The sequence below is a fragment of the Choloepus didactylus genome, chromosome 9 (assembly GCF_015220235.1).
Source record: "Choloepus didactylus isolate mChoDid1 chromosome 9, mChoDid1.pri, whole genome shotgun sequence".
NCBI lineage: Eukaryota > Metazoa > Chordata > Mammalia > Pilosa > Megalonychidae > Choloepus > Choloepus didactylus.
The window spans coordinates 48,563,886-48,580,922 of record NC_051315.1 but is presented as its reverse complement, the minus strand read 5'-3'; the positions used below and the strand labels follow the sequence as shown (position 1 = coordinate 48,580,922).

At 39.2% G+C, this 17,037-nt stretch overlaps 1 protein-coding gene across 7 annotated transcripts in view; it reads left to right on the top strand.

Annotated features, from left to right (window-relative positions):
• Positions 1-6,223, top strand: part of RBMS1 (RNA binding motif single stranded interacting protein 1) — a 241,111-nt gene extending 234,888 nt beyond the window's left edge. For 5 of the 7 annotated variants that reach the window (XM_037849561.1, XM_037849559.1, XM_037849558.1 and 2 more), the window contains exons 10-15: positions 646-693; positions 1,590-1,640; positions 2,482-2,592; positions 3,722-3,802; positions 5,035-5,119; positions 5,970-6,223. In XM_037849561.1, the coding sequence (XP_037705489.1) occupies positions 646-693; positions 1,590-1,640; positions 2,482-2,592; positions 3,722-3,802; positions 5,035-5,112 (369 nt within the window). In that variant the 3' untranslated portion in view covers positions 5,113-5,119; positions 5,970-6,223. The remainder of the gene's footprint in view (positions 1-645; positions 694-1,589; positions 1,641-2,481; positions 2,593-3,721; positions 3,803-5,034; positions 5,120-5,969) is intronic. The other 2 variants (XM_037849563.1, XM_037849564.1) reach the window with 1 other exon arrangement.
• Positions 6,224-17,037: the final 10,814 nt, after the last annotated feature.

Here is a 17,037-nt window from a genome sequence, read left to right as displayed (position 1 = left end):
ATGTGGAATTTCATTCCATTTGCCTGACAGTACCATAGCCTTCAAGAATTTGATTCTTAATCCCATAAATTTAGGGACCCCATAGGGTCAGTGATGATGTTTATGTGGTTTGTGATCCCCTTAAATTGTTTGCAAAATGTTGCTTGTATGTTTGCAGTTAGTTGGGGAAAGAAAGTCTTTCATCAGATTTTCAAAGGGACCTATATCCCAAAAGAGGTTAAGAACCAATGGCAAAGAGTTCATAGGACATAGATTATTATTCCCATTTTATAATTAGGGAAAATTGAGGAATAGAAATTGACAGCAGCTGATTTGCTGCTTAGGAAGGAAATTTGGATTAGCTGTCATAGCTCCCTAACCCTGTAATGCTACAAACTATTAAATTAAGACCACTGAAGCATTCAAAAAAATATGGGGGCATCAAGCCCACATCGGGTTCTGCAAGGAGCTGCTCGCCTTATCCAGCGATGGCCCTGCATTCCTGTTGGAGTGGGCCTTTCTTCACTAAACCACCATATCCTTATGCAGTTGGATTTGAGAAATTGGAATCTGCAAGAAACCACTAATACCCCAGAGGGGAAAGGCTGCAGTCCATATAACTGACATGTTAACAAGGCAGAAGCACTTAACTTTGGTCTGCCTTAGGTGGCAAAGGAAACCAGAGAAAACAAGTATCGGGGCTCTGCTATCAAGGTAAATCACAATACGTTCTTCCCCCATGACTCTTCCCCATATCCTCTCTATAGAACCTCTGAATTTAACAATAAGCGATAAGATATTAGAGGGTTTTATTGTTACAAATTAGAAACTGAAATGTTTTTTAAAATTATATGGACCCTGGAGAGCTCTGGGCATCTGGACTAACAAGTTTTTCTCTTGAATGGTAGAATAAACATACTCTATTTCCTGCCACAGAACCTGACTCTCACATCTCAATTTCTCAATCCAGAGAGTCAACTGTGTGGATGCCCTTTTGACCATAGATGTCAAGATATAGTTAATTAAGTTTAATGTCCTAAATCTGAATTTTGGATTTTTACTTTCTATACTAACTAGAAATTGTTGACCATCAGACAGGATTTCTGAAACCTAATGTCCTGAGTATCAGAAAAGGGATTCAATTTGGTTTTTCTTAATAAATTAGCACATATTTTAAGGGTTCATGTCTAATCAGATATGCTGGAATTAATCCTCATTCATCTGTATTCTTAAAGCACCTAGTTCATACCTTGATTATAACACTTTTCACTATTTATTTGAGTTGTTCATGTGTTTATCTCCCTTGCTTACACTGTAAATTTCTTGAGGGTGGGGCCCAAATCTTAGTCACCTTTTCCTCTTTGGTGCCTGATATTTAGTAACCATTCCTTGAGTGGGCAAGTGGAAATTGGTTCTAAATAATCATTTCATCCCATTCAGAGTGACCAGTTCGCCAACAAATCTAACTGCCTTAATCTTTTTAATCGTTGATAGTATTGTTTCCTTATCTTGCTTCTGTAGATCTTTAACATGATTAAAAAGAGTTCTAGAGAAATAGGTAAGCATTTCAATGGAAATCAGTAATTCTTTCAAAATCCTCCCTTTTCCAGGTGCAAAGTCCTTCTTGGATGCAACCTCAACCATATATCCTACAGCACCCTGTAAGTGTTTCATCTTAATGGCTTTGTGGTTTGCAAGTCAGCTGTCTGTGCGTACTCTCTGGAGTAAAACCATTTGCCAAAGATGGTATGGGATATGAGAAATTTTAAGTATGAAATATGAGAATGTGAAGTTCATTGTAAAATTTCCACTCACCTTATCTTAAAAACAAATTGGTAGCTATTAAGCAAAGTTTGTAATCAATAAGATCTTAAAATACATCATATTTTAAGTAGGCAGGGCACTATTTTCTTACCCACTCCAATTCTGTAGGAGATCATTCAGTTGAGTGACTAAATCCCAGTACTTGGGATAAAACAGCTCTCTCTTTTTACATTATGTTTAATGTCTATATAAATGTGCAAAATAGAGCTAAGAATGTTCATCATTGTTATTTATCCTCTCTGTGGAAATTATAAATACTTAAGTAGTGACATTTCCTTCTGTAAATAACAAATGTGATTTCTTTAGTCACAGGAACATTTGTTATGCTTATGTATATGTTACATTTTTTTTAATTGAGTTTTACTCACCTTACTATAGAGTGTATTTAATGTTTTTTTCAAAGATACATGAAATCCTTGAGAGGGCCACACATTTGGCCCTAAGCTTTCTAGAATTCAAAACGGGTATCCTGATAAGCAATACAAAAGTCCCAGGAAAAGCAATCTAGAAGAAGATACTTAGGAAATTGTTTATGCTACCATTTGGGAGTTTGAGAGCGTGGTTATTTTTGTTTCACATTCCTCAACAAACTAAAGTATTTCTTTTGCAGAAGGTAATTACAGAATCTTAACTCCCCCTCAGGCTGTCTAACATTGCTCTTGTCTCCGACTCCTTCAGGGTGCTGTGTTAACTCCCTCGATGGAGCACACCATGTCACTACAGCCTGCATCTATGATCAGCCCTCTGGCCCAACAGATGAGTCATCTGTCACTAGGCAGCACCGGAACAGTAGGTGGCAAATTAATATCATGTATCTCAACAAACAGAGGAGAGTAAATTAATGCCATCTGTGTCTTCCCTATCAATTTCAGGCTCTGTGATGACAAAGATTCTGTCTGACCCCCTTTCACTTCCAGATTGCCTTCCACATAGTGGATAATCAGATGCTTCTCAATTAATTGGTTCACTGAAGATCTATCCTCTTGGTTCCTTTCCTTTACCAAAATATAGTATGTACACCTCGAGCTCTTGGAACTGGAGCCATTCATAACACTTTGGCCAGACCTGTTCTAACCAACCAAAAGATGAAAGTGTTACACGTGGTAAAGGCAGGGAGTTTTTCCTCATTTGCTTATTCTTTTATGGAATTTGGGAGCATGGAATCACAGTCTTATATTGACTCATTTCCTGAAAGTCCAGGTATCTTCGTTGAGTATTGAGATTGAGCTGGTACCGACCAGCGTCTAGCGCTGTTAATGCTTAGCATTTAAATGGTAAGGTGGTCAAAGGTTTTTAATTCAGCCCATATCTACGGTGGCTTGAAAGAACCAAGGGTTAGTGGATTTTCTCCTCTTACACTCAAAACCAGAAGCAGCTTCTTTTAAATGCCAAGCCAGGGCCACACGTGACCAATGAGATTGACTAGCTCTCCTGCCTTTGAGAAGGCATGGCTGTCAGCATCAGGAAAGCAAGACTCCTATTTCCTGTTCTGCAGTGACCCCTTAAAGATCCAGTAAGTCATTAACTCCCCCAGGGTCTCCATCTCTAGAAGCAATACTGTAGGCAGATACAAATTCTAATGAGGTCCTTTGAGGAGAGATCTTCTAAAATAACACAGTAGTTAATACCAAATTATTGAGAATAAGAGCCTTAATGATCTTCTTAATGTGCTTCTTTGTTAGGAAATTCAAAGAAAGGTGGGATTTTCAGTTTGATACAATCAAAAAGTAGAAAACATTCACTTTGCCTTCCATGTGACATGTTTAGGTACACTAATTAAGCTTTGAGGAGGTAGCCTGTTTAAATTTCTTCTTTGAGACATCCAAGTACCTACTTTGCATCCCATCTCAGAATTCCCCAAGTACTCAGAATTTGGCCAAGCTTGTCATTACCTGCCTGACCACATTCTTCTTTTCAGTACATGCCTGCAACGTCAGCTATGCAAGGAGCCTATTTGCCACAGTATACACATGTGCAGACAACGGCGGTTCCTGTTGAGGTTGGTATAGACCATCCAGTGGTGATTTTGGCAATGAGTAATTTTGGAAATGGGTAAATTAAATAAAACTCAAAAATCAATCTGAAGTCAAACATTTGGATAGGGAATTTGAGTTCAGAGGGAGAATATATTTAGAATATTATTTTCAACTATGAAGTGTAATTCTCTACCTACATATTAGTGCGGCAACACTCAGACTACACCCCCAAGACTCCCAGAAATATCTTCCAAGCTTAGAGCACATTTCATACCTCTTCGAGGCTCTGATTTGTCACCTATAAAATGATACTTTACAGGCAAATTAAGATAAATCTGAAGTTTTCAATCCTCATACTAAATATGGTATCAATAATAATAATTACAAGAAATTAGATAAAATTAAAATGGGAATGAAGAACAAATCATACCTGTTTTTATAGAGGTTGTTAATAGCTAAATAACTCTTGGTTCTTTTTATGATGATGAGTTTGATCTTTGAATTATGATTGGACAGAAAGTACATTTCTCCTGCAAAGTACCATAAAATTCCAAGTAAATTCAACCCAATCCCAGATATTCCAATTCCAAAAAGGGCCATAGGATCATGGCTTGTTTTTCTTTTTCTTTTTCTTTTTTTTTTTGCTTCTGATTGATTTAAATTTGTGCAGTTGTTGCCAACCACAAATGCCAAAGTCCACAATCCCTTATCTGCAATTCTGAAATCTAAAAATTTCCAAAAATAAAAATTGCCTTTATAACTCCTTGAGTGAAAAACCTGATCTATGGCAACACCTGACCTGAATGAGGTAAACAAAGTCCTTATCCCACTCACTGTGAAATATTCATGCCTTGCAGTGTAGAACAATTAATATGTTTATGAGGTGTTGCCCGAGACCCCACTGGTATATTATATGACATACAGCACACGTAATATTTTTTCAGATTCTAAAGCCTGAAAATACTGAATTCCAAAGCACATCTGGCCCCAAGGGTTTAGGAAAAGAGCTTTGTTTAATAAATTTTGCTTAATAAGGATAGACAAGGTATAAAAGTTGGGATGGGAGGTTCTTTGGGTCTTTCACACATTTCAACTACTTAGGGAACTGATTAACCTTGAAAGCTCTACATGACAAGAAGAAATTGACTTTCATGAGTCCTTGTTTTAAGGTGTATACCGTTGGGCTCAGTCAGGCCTAGGAAGCAGAGTCTGGATTTCATTGCTAATACGAATCATTTGTTCTGCTTTGTTGTAGGAGGCAAGTGGTCAGCAGCAGGTGGCTGTAGAGACATCTAATGATCATTCTCCATATACCTTTCAACCCAATAAGTAACTGTGAGGTAGGTGGGAAAGGTCTCCGTAACTAGGAGACTAAAATCAAGGAAATTCTATGGTTCTTTTACAAAAAATCATGCTTAGAGAGAGTACCTCAAATCTGTCATCCAAATTGGCTTAGGCACACTGCTTTAATCATGGCCAAGGAATTCAGTTATGTTAAAATATTAAAATCAGTGATTTTGTAGATTTACATATTAATAATTGTCTAAAAAGAACAAAGCTTGACATTGAATAGTCAGGTGTATATTTACTCTTGCACCCCTACCATCTGTAATACATCAAGGAACATTAGGTACCAAGATTGTCCTACAAGACATATCCTATATTTCTATAATACAAAGCAAAGAAAATATAGTATACTTTGTCACTTAATCTACCAGCAGTATATTGCCTCTGAGTTTAATGTCAGTACTATCAGACTGAGAGATTATTTTCTCAGCTCTCACTTCATCCACAAGTCTCAAAACTTTTTATTTTATCATGCAGATTACAGTAAAATAACTGCATGGAACTTAGCACATCCTAGTTTCTGCATTGCCTTGGCCACAGTATGTAGGTTGATTTCATAAGGTCACCCTTCATCTTTAGAGACCTACTTGCATTTGGCTCTGGTAAACTTTGAGAAGAAAGTATTTAACAGGTCCCAGATTTGAAAAGCAGACTTGAAGCATAGAAAGTGACCCTTATTTCTAGAGTTTGCATTTATTAGTCTATGAGTACTCCCACCAGTAATGAGCACAGCCTTTTTGAAACACATATCTGTAAAATAAGTAAAAGGTTAAAAAGAACTCCATTGTGTATTATACGAACTCTACAAAATCATTTGTTTTTTCTCTTATTTTCCTTTTCCAGATGTACAAAAGGGTGTTCTTACATGAAGAAAGGTGTGAAGGCTGAACAATCATGGATTTTTCTGATCAATTGTGCTTTAGGAAATTATTGACAGTTTTGCACAGGTTCTTGAAAACGTTATTTATAATGAAATCAACTAAAACTATTTTTGCTATAAGTTCTATAAGGTGCATAAAACCCTTAAACTCATCTAGTAGCTGTTCCCCCGAACAGGTTTATTTTAGTAAAAAAAAAAAAAAAAAAAATCCAAAAAAGAAAAAAAACGGAAGATTTTTATTAAATGTTATGATGCAAAAAAAAAAAAAAAAAAAAGAAAAGAAAAAAAAGAAAAAAGAAAAAAGAAAAGAAAGAAAAAGAAAAAAAAAGACTTCAATTTTCTGGGTGTGCACAAAGACCATGAAGACTTATCCAAGTGCATGACCGGATTTTTGTGGTTTTGTTCATTTTGTGTTTTAATTTGTGTTTTTTTAAAAGCTGTATGAAATGGGCTTACCGAAGTTTAACTAGTCCGACTTGACCGATGGTGTTCTGTGCTTGCAGTGCGAGTGTTGCTGTCTTCAGTGTTGCTGTCAGTGTCTCTTTTCTTAGCTTTCCGTTTTTCTTTCAACGTAGGATGAAGTGTCTTATCCTTTTCTATGAATTCCAATTTGCCTTAAATCTTTTGATGCTGTAGCTGTTTCAGTAAAAGTTAGTTCTAACTAATGATGTAGAATGCTTTGACCAAATGAGCTGGTCTATTATGCCTTGTAAAACAGCAGCATAGGGCTTTTAAAAGGTAGTCAATAAAAAGTTGCTGAAATTTTGGCTTTTTTAAATATGTAGTAGGTGTTTTTAATGATTTTTCCAATAATGTGTAAGGTAGTGAAATGCAAGAAGGGAAAAATGTTTTGTGTGAAACACATTTTCTGACTGGGGAACTTTTAATAGGGTAAATTGTTTGTAAGGCTGTACGCCAACAGTTTCCTCTGATAGTTTGACTGATTTAGGATATCTGCTGTATGATGCAATGTAAAGTCTTTTTTGCCTTTTTTCAGGAAAAAAAAAACTAACTTGATGTTCTAGATTTAGTGTAGGTAGCATTGGGAATGGGGGTGGGGGGGTGGGGGAGGGGAGTCACTGAATGTTTTGTTCTTCCTTTATACTAATGATAGTGCTTTAGAGTGAGAATTATGCCTGAGATCTGGCAAACTGAAAAAAATAAAAATAAAAAAAACGTTGCTATTGCAACTAAATGGCAAAAGTTAAAAGTAAGGATTTATCTTCAAACGTAAGCTGAGATGTGAATAGAAGCAAAATGATTGGCTACTAGCTCTCTCTCTCTCTCTTTCTCTCTCTTTATTAGGTAAATTTAAAAAATAAAAATGACTTGGCACTTTTAAAGGTAACTTCACCAAAGACCGAAGAGCCAGTAACCAGTAGCTCCAACATGTCTCAGCATCATATCTTCTGTGCTCTTTATTTTGCCGGACCAGTTTGCGGTTAGGAGAATGTGCCTTTTTTGTACCTTTGCATTTAGGTTTTATAATTTTAATTGATGTATGGACACACACAAACAAAAAAGCATGAAGGAAGATTTGGATCCAAGCAGTGCCACACTTTACATCATCACTACAAGTGTTAAGTGTAAAGAAAAACCAATTTTGAAACTATGAAATTCCTGATTCGTAAATACACAGTTATTTCTACTTTAGTACATATAAGATACTCCACTGTTATTAAAGCTCTTTTATTAAGACAATTGCATATGTTTTAAAAGCAATGGTAAATTAAGTTGTCTTCCAAAACTGTGTACTTGTCTGGTCAACTGTGTATGATCAGTTATCTACCTCAGAGTCTATTTTCTTTTGTGCTGGGACAGGTTGCTGGCCCTCCCTGTTTCCACAGACCAAATCCTCCTAGCTCAGGAGCTAGGGCTAAGCAGTTATTTCTTTTGAGTATTTTTTAGTTCTTAAATTTTATGCTTGTATTTGATTATAGATGTCAGTGACATTTCATAGTTTCAAAAGTCCTTGCTGCTCTGAGAAGTGTAGATTCTAGTGAAAATTACATAGTCATAAGAGAAATGTGTTTTTGTTTTTGTTTTTGTTTCCTTTTTTAAAGTTGTGGTATTATTGGTTCTATGCTCCCTGGAATATTACTGCTTTGTGAAAAGTCCAGACTGAACGCAGCACTCTCCCTGTACCTAGTACGTTTATAAAACCTGGGTCGCTCACTACTTGATATTTTTGCATTAGTTAAGACAGAAGTTTGATAGCTCAGTTAGAGGGGAGGGAAAATCTGCTGCTAGAAATGTCTGAACTAAGTGCCATACTCGTCTGGGTAAGATTTGGGAAACATAACCTCTGTACATAAAAAAAAAAAAAAAAAAAAAATCAGTTAAACATCACATAGTAGACAGCCATTAAATTATAAAAAAATTAATTTATGAAGAAAGACCTTTTGTACAGATTGAAAAAAAAAAAAGATTTTCATAGAGATATCTATATGATCAAGAGAGTTAATTTTTTATTTTTGTTTTACTAGTGCCACAAACTTGCCAGTGGTAACTTATTTGTCCGGTTCAAGATAACTCTGTAGTTTTGTTTCTTAGGACTTGTTGTTAAATGCCAAAAGACATTTTTGAACTGTACATTTGATCAGATTGTTAGCTTTTTTCTGTTTTATTTCTTTTGAGAACCTTTGAATAAAAAACATCTGAAATTTTGTTTCCTGTCTTTTTTTTTAAGTAGATTAAATATATACCGGAATTCTATTTCATTTTTTTTAATCTCTTCATCTCCATAGATTGGTTTGAAAATGAGTTGAAAAGGATGTCAGATTCAATACATACTCCAAATATATTTTCTTGAAATGGAGAAAAACCTTTCCACCTCTTAATGCTGATTATTTAAATCCATGTATTCTGACCAGAGACCACCTACCAATTCACCACATTTCATCTCAGCAAAAGTCCAGTCCAAAATATACCACCACTGGTCAATTCTTAAAGACCAAAAAACCAGACCCCTTTTCTTCCTCCTTCCTACTGCGACCCTTTTGACAGTTTCATTGCTTGTCAATGCCCTCACAGCATGGTGGACTGAATAGAAAGTCTCCTGTCCTGGTATGCATGTGGGTAAGGATTTCAAGATGGGCTTACCCATGCCTTTATGATCATGGGCATCTGCATAAAGAGTGGCCTTGTTTAGCTGTTCCCAATAAGGAGGCCCCTGTACTGCACTCATGGAGAACTACCCTCTTTACCTCATTGGCCTGCTTCATGGCAGGGAATCATTTAATATGGGAAATGGACTCCTTTTACCCCAAGTGGATTAAATGTTTTAGTGCAATTACAAATTATTTGTTTTCTGCTTCCCAATGGCTGCGTCATGGTAGTATAAGGAGTAAGCAAGAAAAGTATTTGCTATGCTCCATTTCTGTTTGCCTCCCCTGTACTGTGGATAGTGTGCAGTACGAATTACTTAAGTGAGGTTTAGAGCACTTTATTTGCCAGAGCCAAGAAAGCCCTGGTACTCAATGGCAGTTTCAAAAAAGGAAACAGGTTCCTCAAATGGTAACCAGTACTTCAGTGATGAAGATGCTGGGGCAGAGTAGAAGCATGGCCTCTGAGACACTGGCTAAGAACGGGAGCCATGTGGCCTCATTCTGTATTCCAGCTTCACACAGTGTTCTTTCGGTTGATGGAGACCAAAGATAGTGAAGAGATAACTGAATAGGCTGCCAGGCACCTCGGGTTTAGTTAACCTTATTTTTGTTCTTATATTTTAAGAAAGCTTACGTCACTGGAGTTCCACAGGGCATCGACCTGATTGCATTATATACAGAAATTAATTTCTATACTGTATAATCATACTGAAAGACTTTCTCAAGAGCACCTCTTCTATGTAAAAGAAATGATTCACTATTTCTTTTCAGAGGAAGCTATATCTCACATATAAATAAGGAAGTGTGGCACCTTTGGGGATAAATCCCACCTTTCTAAAAGGCTATGGCTCCTCAGATCATCCGGAGCCAAGATTTCCTCCGTTTCTGAGCCATATTGGAAGCGGAAACGGAAGCAGAACTCTTTAGCTGGAGGGAGGGAAGAAGGGACTGGCAGCTACTCCCTGGTACGCATACTTCACGCTCTCTGTTGGCTGGGGTGAGGAGGGCCAGGGGGTGTCCTGGGAGCCGGGTGCCCACTCACGTCCTCGCCGCCGCTGTTCATGCCCTTCCTGCGAGACAGTGCTAGGAGCGCCCACTGGTGCCTGAATTACACAAATTCTGGTTAAAAATTCACGTGGTGGAAGGCAGTGCCTGCCAGCCTGAGTGGGGTCCACACACACACACAAAAACACCTCAGAAGAGGGAAAGTAGGATGAGAACGGGAAAAGAAGTCTGGATGGAGCTCAGGGTTTTAGAAAAGCCGGGCCGTTTCTTCTCCTGAAATACCAGAGTGATGAAATAACCGCCTGGGCCGCCCCTGCGGGTGGGCGGTCCCGTGCGGCCCGGGGCTGAGAGGGGGGCGCTCGCGAGCCCCAGCAGGCAGCTCGGCGCCTTGCTGCGACAGAGGCGCGATCCGTGCCCTGCTCTCCGTGGAGGAATAAACTCCGCGAGGCAATGGAATTTCAATCCCGTGAAATGGCTCCAGAGCGTCTCCTGTGTGTGTGCTCTCGGTCTTTGTAGGGTAAGAGAATGTTTTAGCCTAAACCACTAGAGGGAGGATTTTTTTTTTTAAATTATTCTTCGACGTTCAACCGTGAACTCCAAAGCAGGAGGCACAAGGACCTTGGAGGCGGGACTGTTTGTGGATATTTAGAATCTCAAAGCACAGACCGCCGGGGATAACAGGGTTGGGAGTTCTTGAATTTGGGGTTAATTGCAAGAACCGAAACACAATCACCATTACCCACTCAATGCTGGCGGCTCCCCCGGTCATCGTGAGCATTATGGCTCAGATGGGGGAGCGCCTTAAATCAGGGGCGGGGAGGGGAAGGGAGCCGAAAGCTCGGTCAGACCGCGTGACTCCCAGGCAAAAGAAAGAGCTGGCAGGTTTCTGGGCTGCTCAAAATTGGAAACAGGCGGCTTAGGAGTAAAAACAAACTTTAACCCTATTATTCATCCAAAAAAATGTGACTCTGGGAGACTGAGATTTGATCTACCTTATTCCATTGCTCACACAAGACACAGACCTGAGACTGTGGGTATCTCCTGCTCCAGCACCTCCATGACCGGGTTCCCCAACTCACCAGGCCTCCTGCATCCTTTTGGAACAGCTCTTAAACTTGTTTAAGGAATCAAAACCACATCTTTGTAACTCCCACCTGCCAGCCTTAGTTCTGCCACCTGGGATGCCACAGACTCAGTCAGTCAGTCAGTTCATGTATTTGGAAGACTGCTTTCTTACTCCACAGATCCTGTCTTGGGTTGAGCAGTCCCTGTAGCTTTAACTGTTCCTCAGCAGATCTGGTTTTCCCTCTCCATGCCATCAGCTCGCCCTCCTCCAAATGGAAACCCAGACCCAAAGAAACAGCCTGAGACTTCACTCCTCTCTCTTTTCCAGCACTATCCTTCTGGTTTCCTTTCTGACACACCACAATTCTTAGAGCTTGTAGCCAATTAAAATCCTTAAGTTGTTTTATTTTTTAAACCACAGTAATTAAGTATGATAAAGACATGCAATGGAATATTATGTAGTTGTTAAATGAAGGCATTTTTATGGCATGAAAAATGATCAGGATATAAAGTTAATGAAAAGTGCTGAGTACAGAGCTGTAGATATAATATGGCCATAATGATGAAGCAAAATTTAAGTAAAAACAGATACGGAGAAAGTACTTCAACATTCTTAGCTCTGGGTGGGAGGATAATGAAAAGTTTTCTACTTATCTACAATGAAAACATCTTATAATCAGAAAAGAATTGTTTTTACAAAGAATGTTTTCAGATCATCCTGAAATTATGCAAGTCATTATGTTCAGCATATTCCAATTCACCAAATGTTTGATTAATTTTTTTTGTTGTTGTTTAAAAGATACTGCACCAGACAGTGGAAGACACACACAAAAAAATGTCATGATATGGTTCCAGTCCTCAAGGAATTTACAATTGCGAAGAAAAGTAAACAAAAGTAAGATCTAAATAAAGTGTTGGGAGATCAGTGAGGGGGCCAAGATGACATAAACACATTCTTCTGAGAATCTTGTTATTTCCACATTCCCCACAAGTTTATTTTCTACTGATCAGGCTTCACTCCAGGGTAGCAGTATTCCTCACTGTTTAAAAGAAATCTTCTGAGAGATGGAATTGTCAGCCAAACAAATGAAGACGCTGGTAAATCTGCTCTTGCTGGATGAGACTTAGAGCAGATGTCCCAAAGGTTGATTTTGACCTTCCCTTGTCAGTCCTGCTCTGACAGTATTGGAATGCGTAACAAGAAAGCATCATCTTTTTTTTTTTTTTTTTTTTTGTCAAGTAGAGTGTAACATACTTTCCAAATAACATCATTTTGACTTTTTTACCCTCAGTCAAATCTTCTCTACACCGCAGGTTGTGGATTTGCAGATACCCATGTACTTTGCTGACATACTCAACTCTATCTTGAGAACTCTTTTGACACTTTCTTCCCAGAAGTCTAAGCAGGAATCCCATGATATCCACTTGATTACACATGGTGCTTTGATACATTCCTGGAGCCACAGTTATTTTTCCTGACTGCTTTGCCTCTTATTTTCTCCCAAGAAATACTGAAGAAGTTGTTTCATTATTATTATGCATAATTTTCTTATTTCATTTTATAGAGATTTTCTGTTTCTCTCAATTTCCAATCTTCCAACTGTTTGCCTGTCAGTCTCTTCACTCAATCTTAGCCAAAATGCTAAGAAGCGATCTGTCTCTTTATTTGTAATTATTTTACAAGGATTGAGGCAACTTACAGGAAACACAATGAAACAAAAATTTAAAAATCAGGGCTTGGGGGACAACAGTGAAGTAAAGGGGAGCACAGAATGCAGTTCTGCACACCAAAAGGCCTTCACAGTCACTACAGTTGAACTTCAGTGATTATGAGTTTCCTGGCAGCCATGGTGAAAAGGGAGAAAAAGAACTGGGTCTATAACTCTTACCATCAAAGGGAGCAAAGCATACCAGGTCTTCTGGAGAAAGAGAGTATTTACTGACCTGGGATAGGAGCACTTGAGGGAGATACTGGACAGTGTTCCCCACCACATTTCTCCGCCAGTACAATGACAGTTTCCCAGGTAGGGCCCATTGATGAGAGCCAAGGGCAGCATATCTAAATACCACTCCATGAAAGTGATTCTGGGGAGGCTCTACACTCGTAATGGGTGTTCTAAGTCTCATCTCAAATGTCCTTGTGTGATGACTACCTCCGTCTCTCAAAGTCCATTGCTCTGACTCTGAGGGACAAAATCTGTTCTGCACAAGCATGCCAGATCCTCCTTTCACTTCCACATTCAAGTGGAAAAAAAAGATGTAAACCATGAATCCTCTTGCCACTTACTGACTACTTCAAGTAACACCTAAGACACTGCCAGTTTCTTCCATTCCACCCGAAGCAGCAGCTAGGGGCTGATGGGTTGGGGCTGGCTCCTCTGTGGCTGGGGCCCCTGAGTTGGGAAGTGGGATGATGGCACTTTCAATAACCTAACACTGCAGCTTTCCAAGGGCTCTCACAAATATCAGTGCTTCAGTCTTTTTCCATGAGAGAACCTTTGAGAGCTGAGGAAAGAGGTCAGGGAGCCCCAGGAATGCTAAGGCATAACCTGTGGCCACGATATGTCTGAATTCTCATTCTTTCTTCTAATTAATGGAAATTTTGTACACCTCATAATATATCTTTCTCTTTTTCCCCACAGTGGTTAGGATTTTTCTTCTTTTTTTTTTTAATTTTTGAAACACAAAAGTTGAAAATACAGTACAAAGAACTTTTATCCTGATTTGAGAGTAAAAATGGGGACCCAATGTTCCATTACCCCTGAATACTTTAGTGTGCCTTTCCTACAAACAGGGACATTCTAGTACATGACCACAATCTGGCCATCAGTATCAGGACAGAACACTGGCACATTACTACCATCTCTTCCTCAGACCCCAGTGAAGTTTCACCACTTACACCAGTCATATCCTTTGGAGAAAAAGATCCAGTTCAAATCAGGCATTGCATTTAGTTGCCATGTCTCTTCAGTTTCCCTCAGTCTGAAATAGTTCCTCAGTCTTTCTTTGACTTTCATGACTTTGAAACAATAGATCATAGGCCAGTTGTTCTGCAGAGTGTCCTCAGATTGGTTTGTTTGAAGTTGCCATGTGGTCCTGCACCTTTAGCAAGAATGTCACTAAAGGGAAGCTGTGTTCTCCTGGGTGCATCCCACCTGGAAGTGCATGATTTCAATTTGTCCCATTACCAATGATGTTCCCTCTGATCACTTAATTAAGGTGGTGTCTGCCAGGCTTCTCCACTGTGAAATTACTTTTTCCCACTTTGTAATTAATAAGTGTTTTGTGAGGAGGTGCTTTGAAAACGTGAATATCCTGAACTTCCTTTAACTTTTAATTTATTCATTTTCTTATTTAGATTAGTATGGACTCACTTATAGGGTAATAACCTATTACATCATTTGTTTTGATGCTCAAATTTTCCCCATTTGGCTGGTGGGAGCCACTTCAAGCCAGCTTCTGTATTTTTTAAACATGTTCCTCTTAGGCTTTGAGCCCTTCCTTGATTTCTGGCACCACAGGTGTTCCTGGCTCATCTTGCACTTTCCCTGCCTGAGAACTAGAATCTGCCATTTCTCTAAAGAGCCCTGGTTCCTTTTAGTGGAGAGTGGTATTTAGAAGCCAAGATCTGGGTACTAGGTGGACTCTTTGCTATTGGAGCATCACTGTTCCCAAGCACTGTCAGTGGACAGGGTTAGGGTGTGTGTGTGTGTGTGTGTGTGTACATGCACACGTATTTATATTTGTATTTTCTATATTTATCTGTAAATATTGAAAATCATGGGTGTGCACATCCATACCTCCAATTCCAGTCAATATTACAGGGTTCATTTTCCCTTTCTATATTTGAAATTCCCTTTTCCAGTCGTGAGAAACCTGGATGCCAATATCCTTGATATATTTACTTATTTGATTCATCTCCCTGTCTCTAACCAATCTCCCGTCTCTGATGCTACCCATGTTGCCATGTTGATGCCTTAGTCTTGCTCACCCTGCTTGGGCTCTGATACTGTACTCTGTCAGCGGGTTTGAGGGTGGTGAGGAAGTTGCTTTTCCTCCTACTCCCTCAGGAAACAGTATTAATTTTGCTATAAGAGGGTAAGGGATCTCAAAAAAAGGGGGATCCCCTTTGAGATGCCATAAACTTGCTCCATGAAATCTGTTTACCTCTTACTGCCATATGGAACATTGTGAATAGTTTGAAAGAGAAAGGAAATATAATGAAAAGAAATGAGAGGAGGGCAGAAATGCTAAGATGTCAGCAGTGAGTTGCCATCTCTGAGGCCACCAATCCAAAATCCTGCAGAAACCCAAGTGCAGCAGCCTCTGCTCTTCTCGGGTGTTTTTCATGTGCCTCTCAAGAGAACTAGTTCAACCTCATAGAGCATGGGGACGTTTACTTCCCAGTGGAATCATCTCATTAGCCAGTTATCCTGAAGTCTCTAAAATAAATGCCTTTGTATTTTTGTGAAAGAAAAGAGCCTTAACCTTTTACAGAAAGGGGGAAATAGTTCCCCAATCTAACCCATCTTGTCTGTGTCTTCTCCTCTCACTGGCCCTCTCTGTACCATTCGTCTGTCTATTTCCACTTCCCTACCTCTCTCCTCCGCCCCTTCCCATTGCAGTGGCATCTTCTGCACTCCTCTGCAGAGCTCCCTCCAGGAGGGCAGGGATCTCCTATTGCCAAGTCAAAGGCACTGAATCCTTACCTTAATGATTTCTTGGCTGCTTTTGTCACTGTTCACAGCTCTCCTCTTCTGGCATTTTCACACCGCTTCTTAAAATCCTTCCACAGGCCCCCACCATGTCTAAACATTTGGGCTCCCCCATGACCTCATTTCCACTGTGTTTGGGACCTCACCTCCAGCGACATCCTGTCTTGAACTTTAAAAGCTCAGAACTGTTCTCTAGCTCTGAACCTTTTCAACCTTCTTGTCTCTCTCCCCACCTGGATAACTCCTATTTATCCTTTAAGATTCCACTCTGTACCTAATCTTTATGAGGATAATTAGGCAATAAGGACTATCTTTTGAACTGTTTTTAAATTATGAAACATAATTAGCTTTCAGAAAAGTGCATAAAACATAGACATTCAGCCCAAAGAATCATTGTAAAACGAATACCATTGTAGCTCTCACCCAGGTTGAGAAATAGAACATCACCTCTTTTAGACCATCCCCACAGGTGCCTCTTCACAATTGTAAGCCCCGCCTTCCGCTCAGCAGTTACTACCAGCATGCTTTTATAGTGTTCACTTCCTTGCTTTTTTATGATCTGACCACCTAAATATGCATCCCTAAAACTGATAGCTTTTTTGTTATATTTGAACACTGTGTAAATAGAAACCTATAATAAATATATTTTGTTGTGTCTGTCTTCATTTGCTCATGATTTTGTCATGTGGCTTTGCATAGCTGTAATTTGTTCATTTGCATCACTTTTTAGCATTCCATTTTATAAATTTACTGCAGTGTAGCCATTTTATTGTTGATGAACATGTGTATTCTTGCACATGACTCTTGCTGCATATGCACATGTACTTCTGTAGGGTATATGCTGAGGAGTAGAGTTGCTGGGTCATGGGGTATGCCTGTCTTCATCTTTACAAGATAATGCCAAAATGTTTTCATGGTGGTAACCACGGCCCCTAAGATTAGATGAAATAACTGTCTCACAAAACATACCTCTAGTTGGCATAAAAAGAACAGTGGTAAGAGCCCAGTGGGTCAGAGGGTCGGCATTGACAAAGATCTGCAGTGAGGTTGTGTAGCTGAGAGTTGTCTAGCTTTCATTGGGAGAGAAGGCACTGGGCCACAGGCCGAACTAGTCAGCATGGCTTCCTATGTAGAGTTGG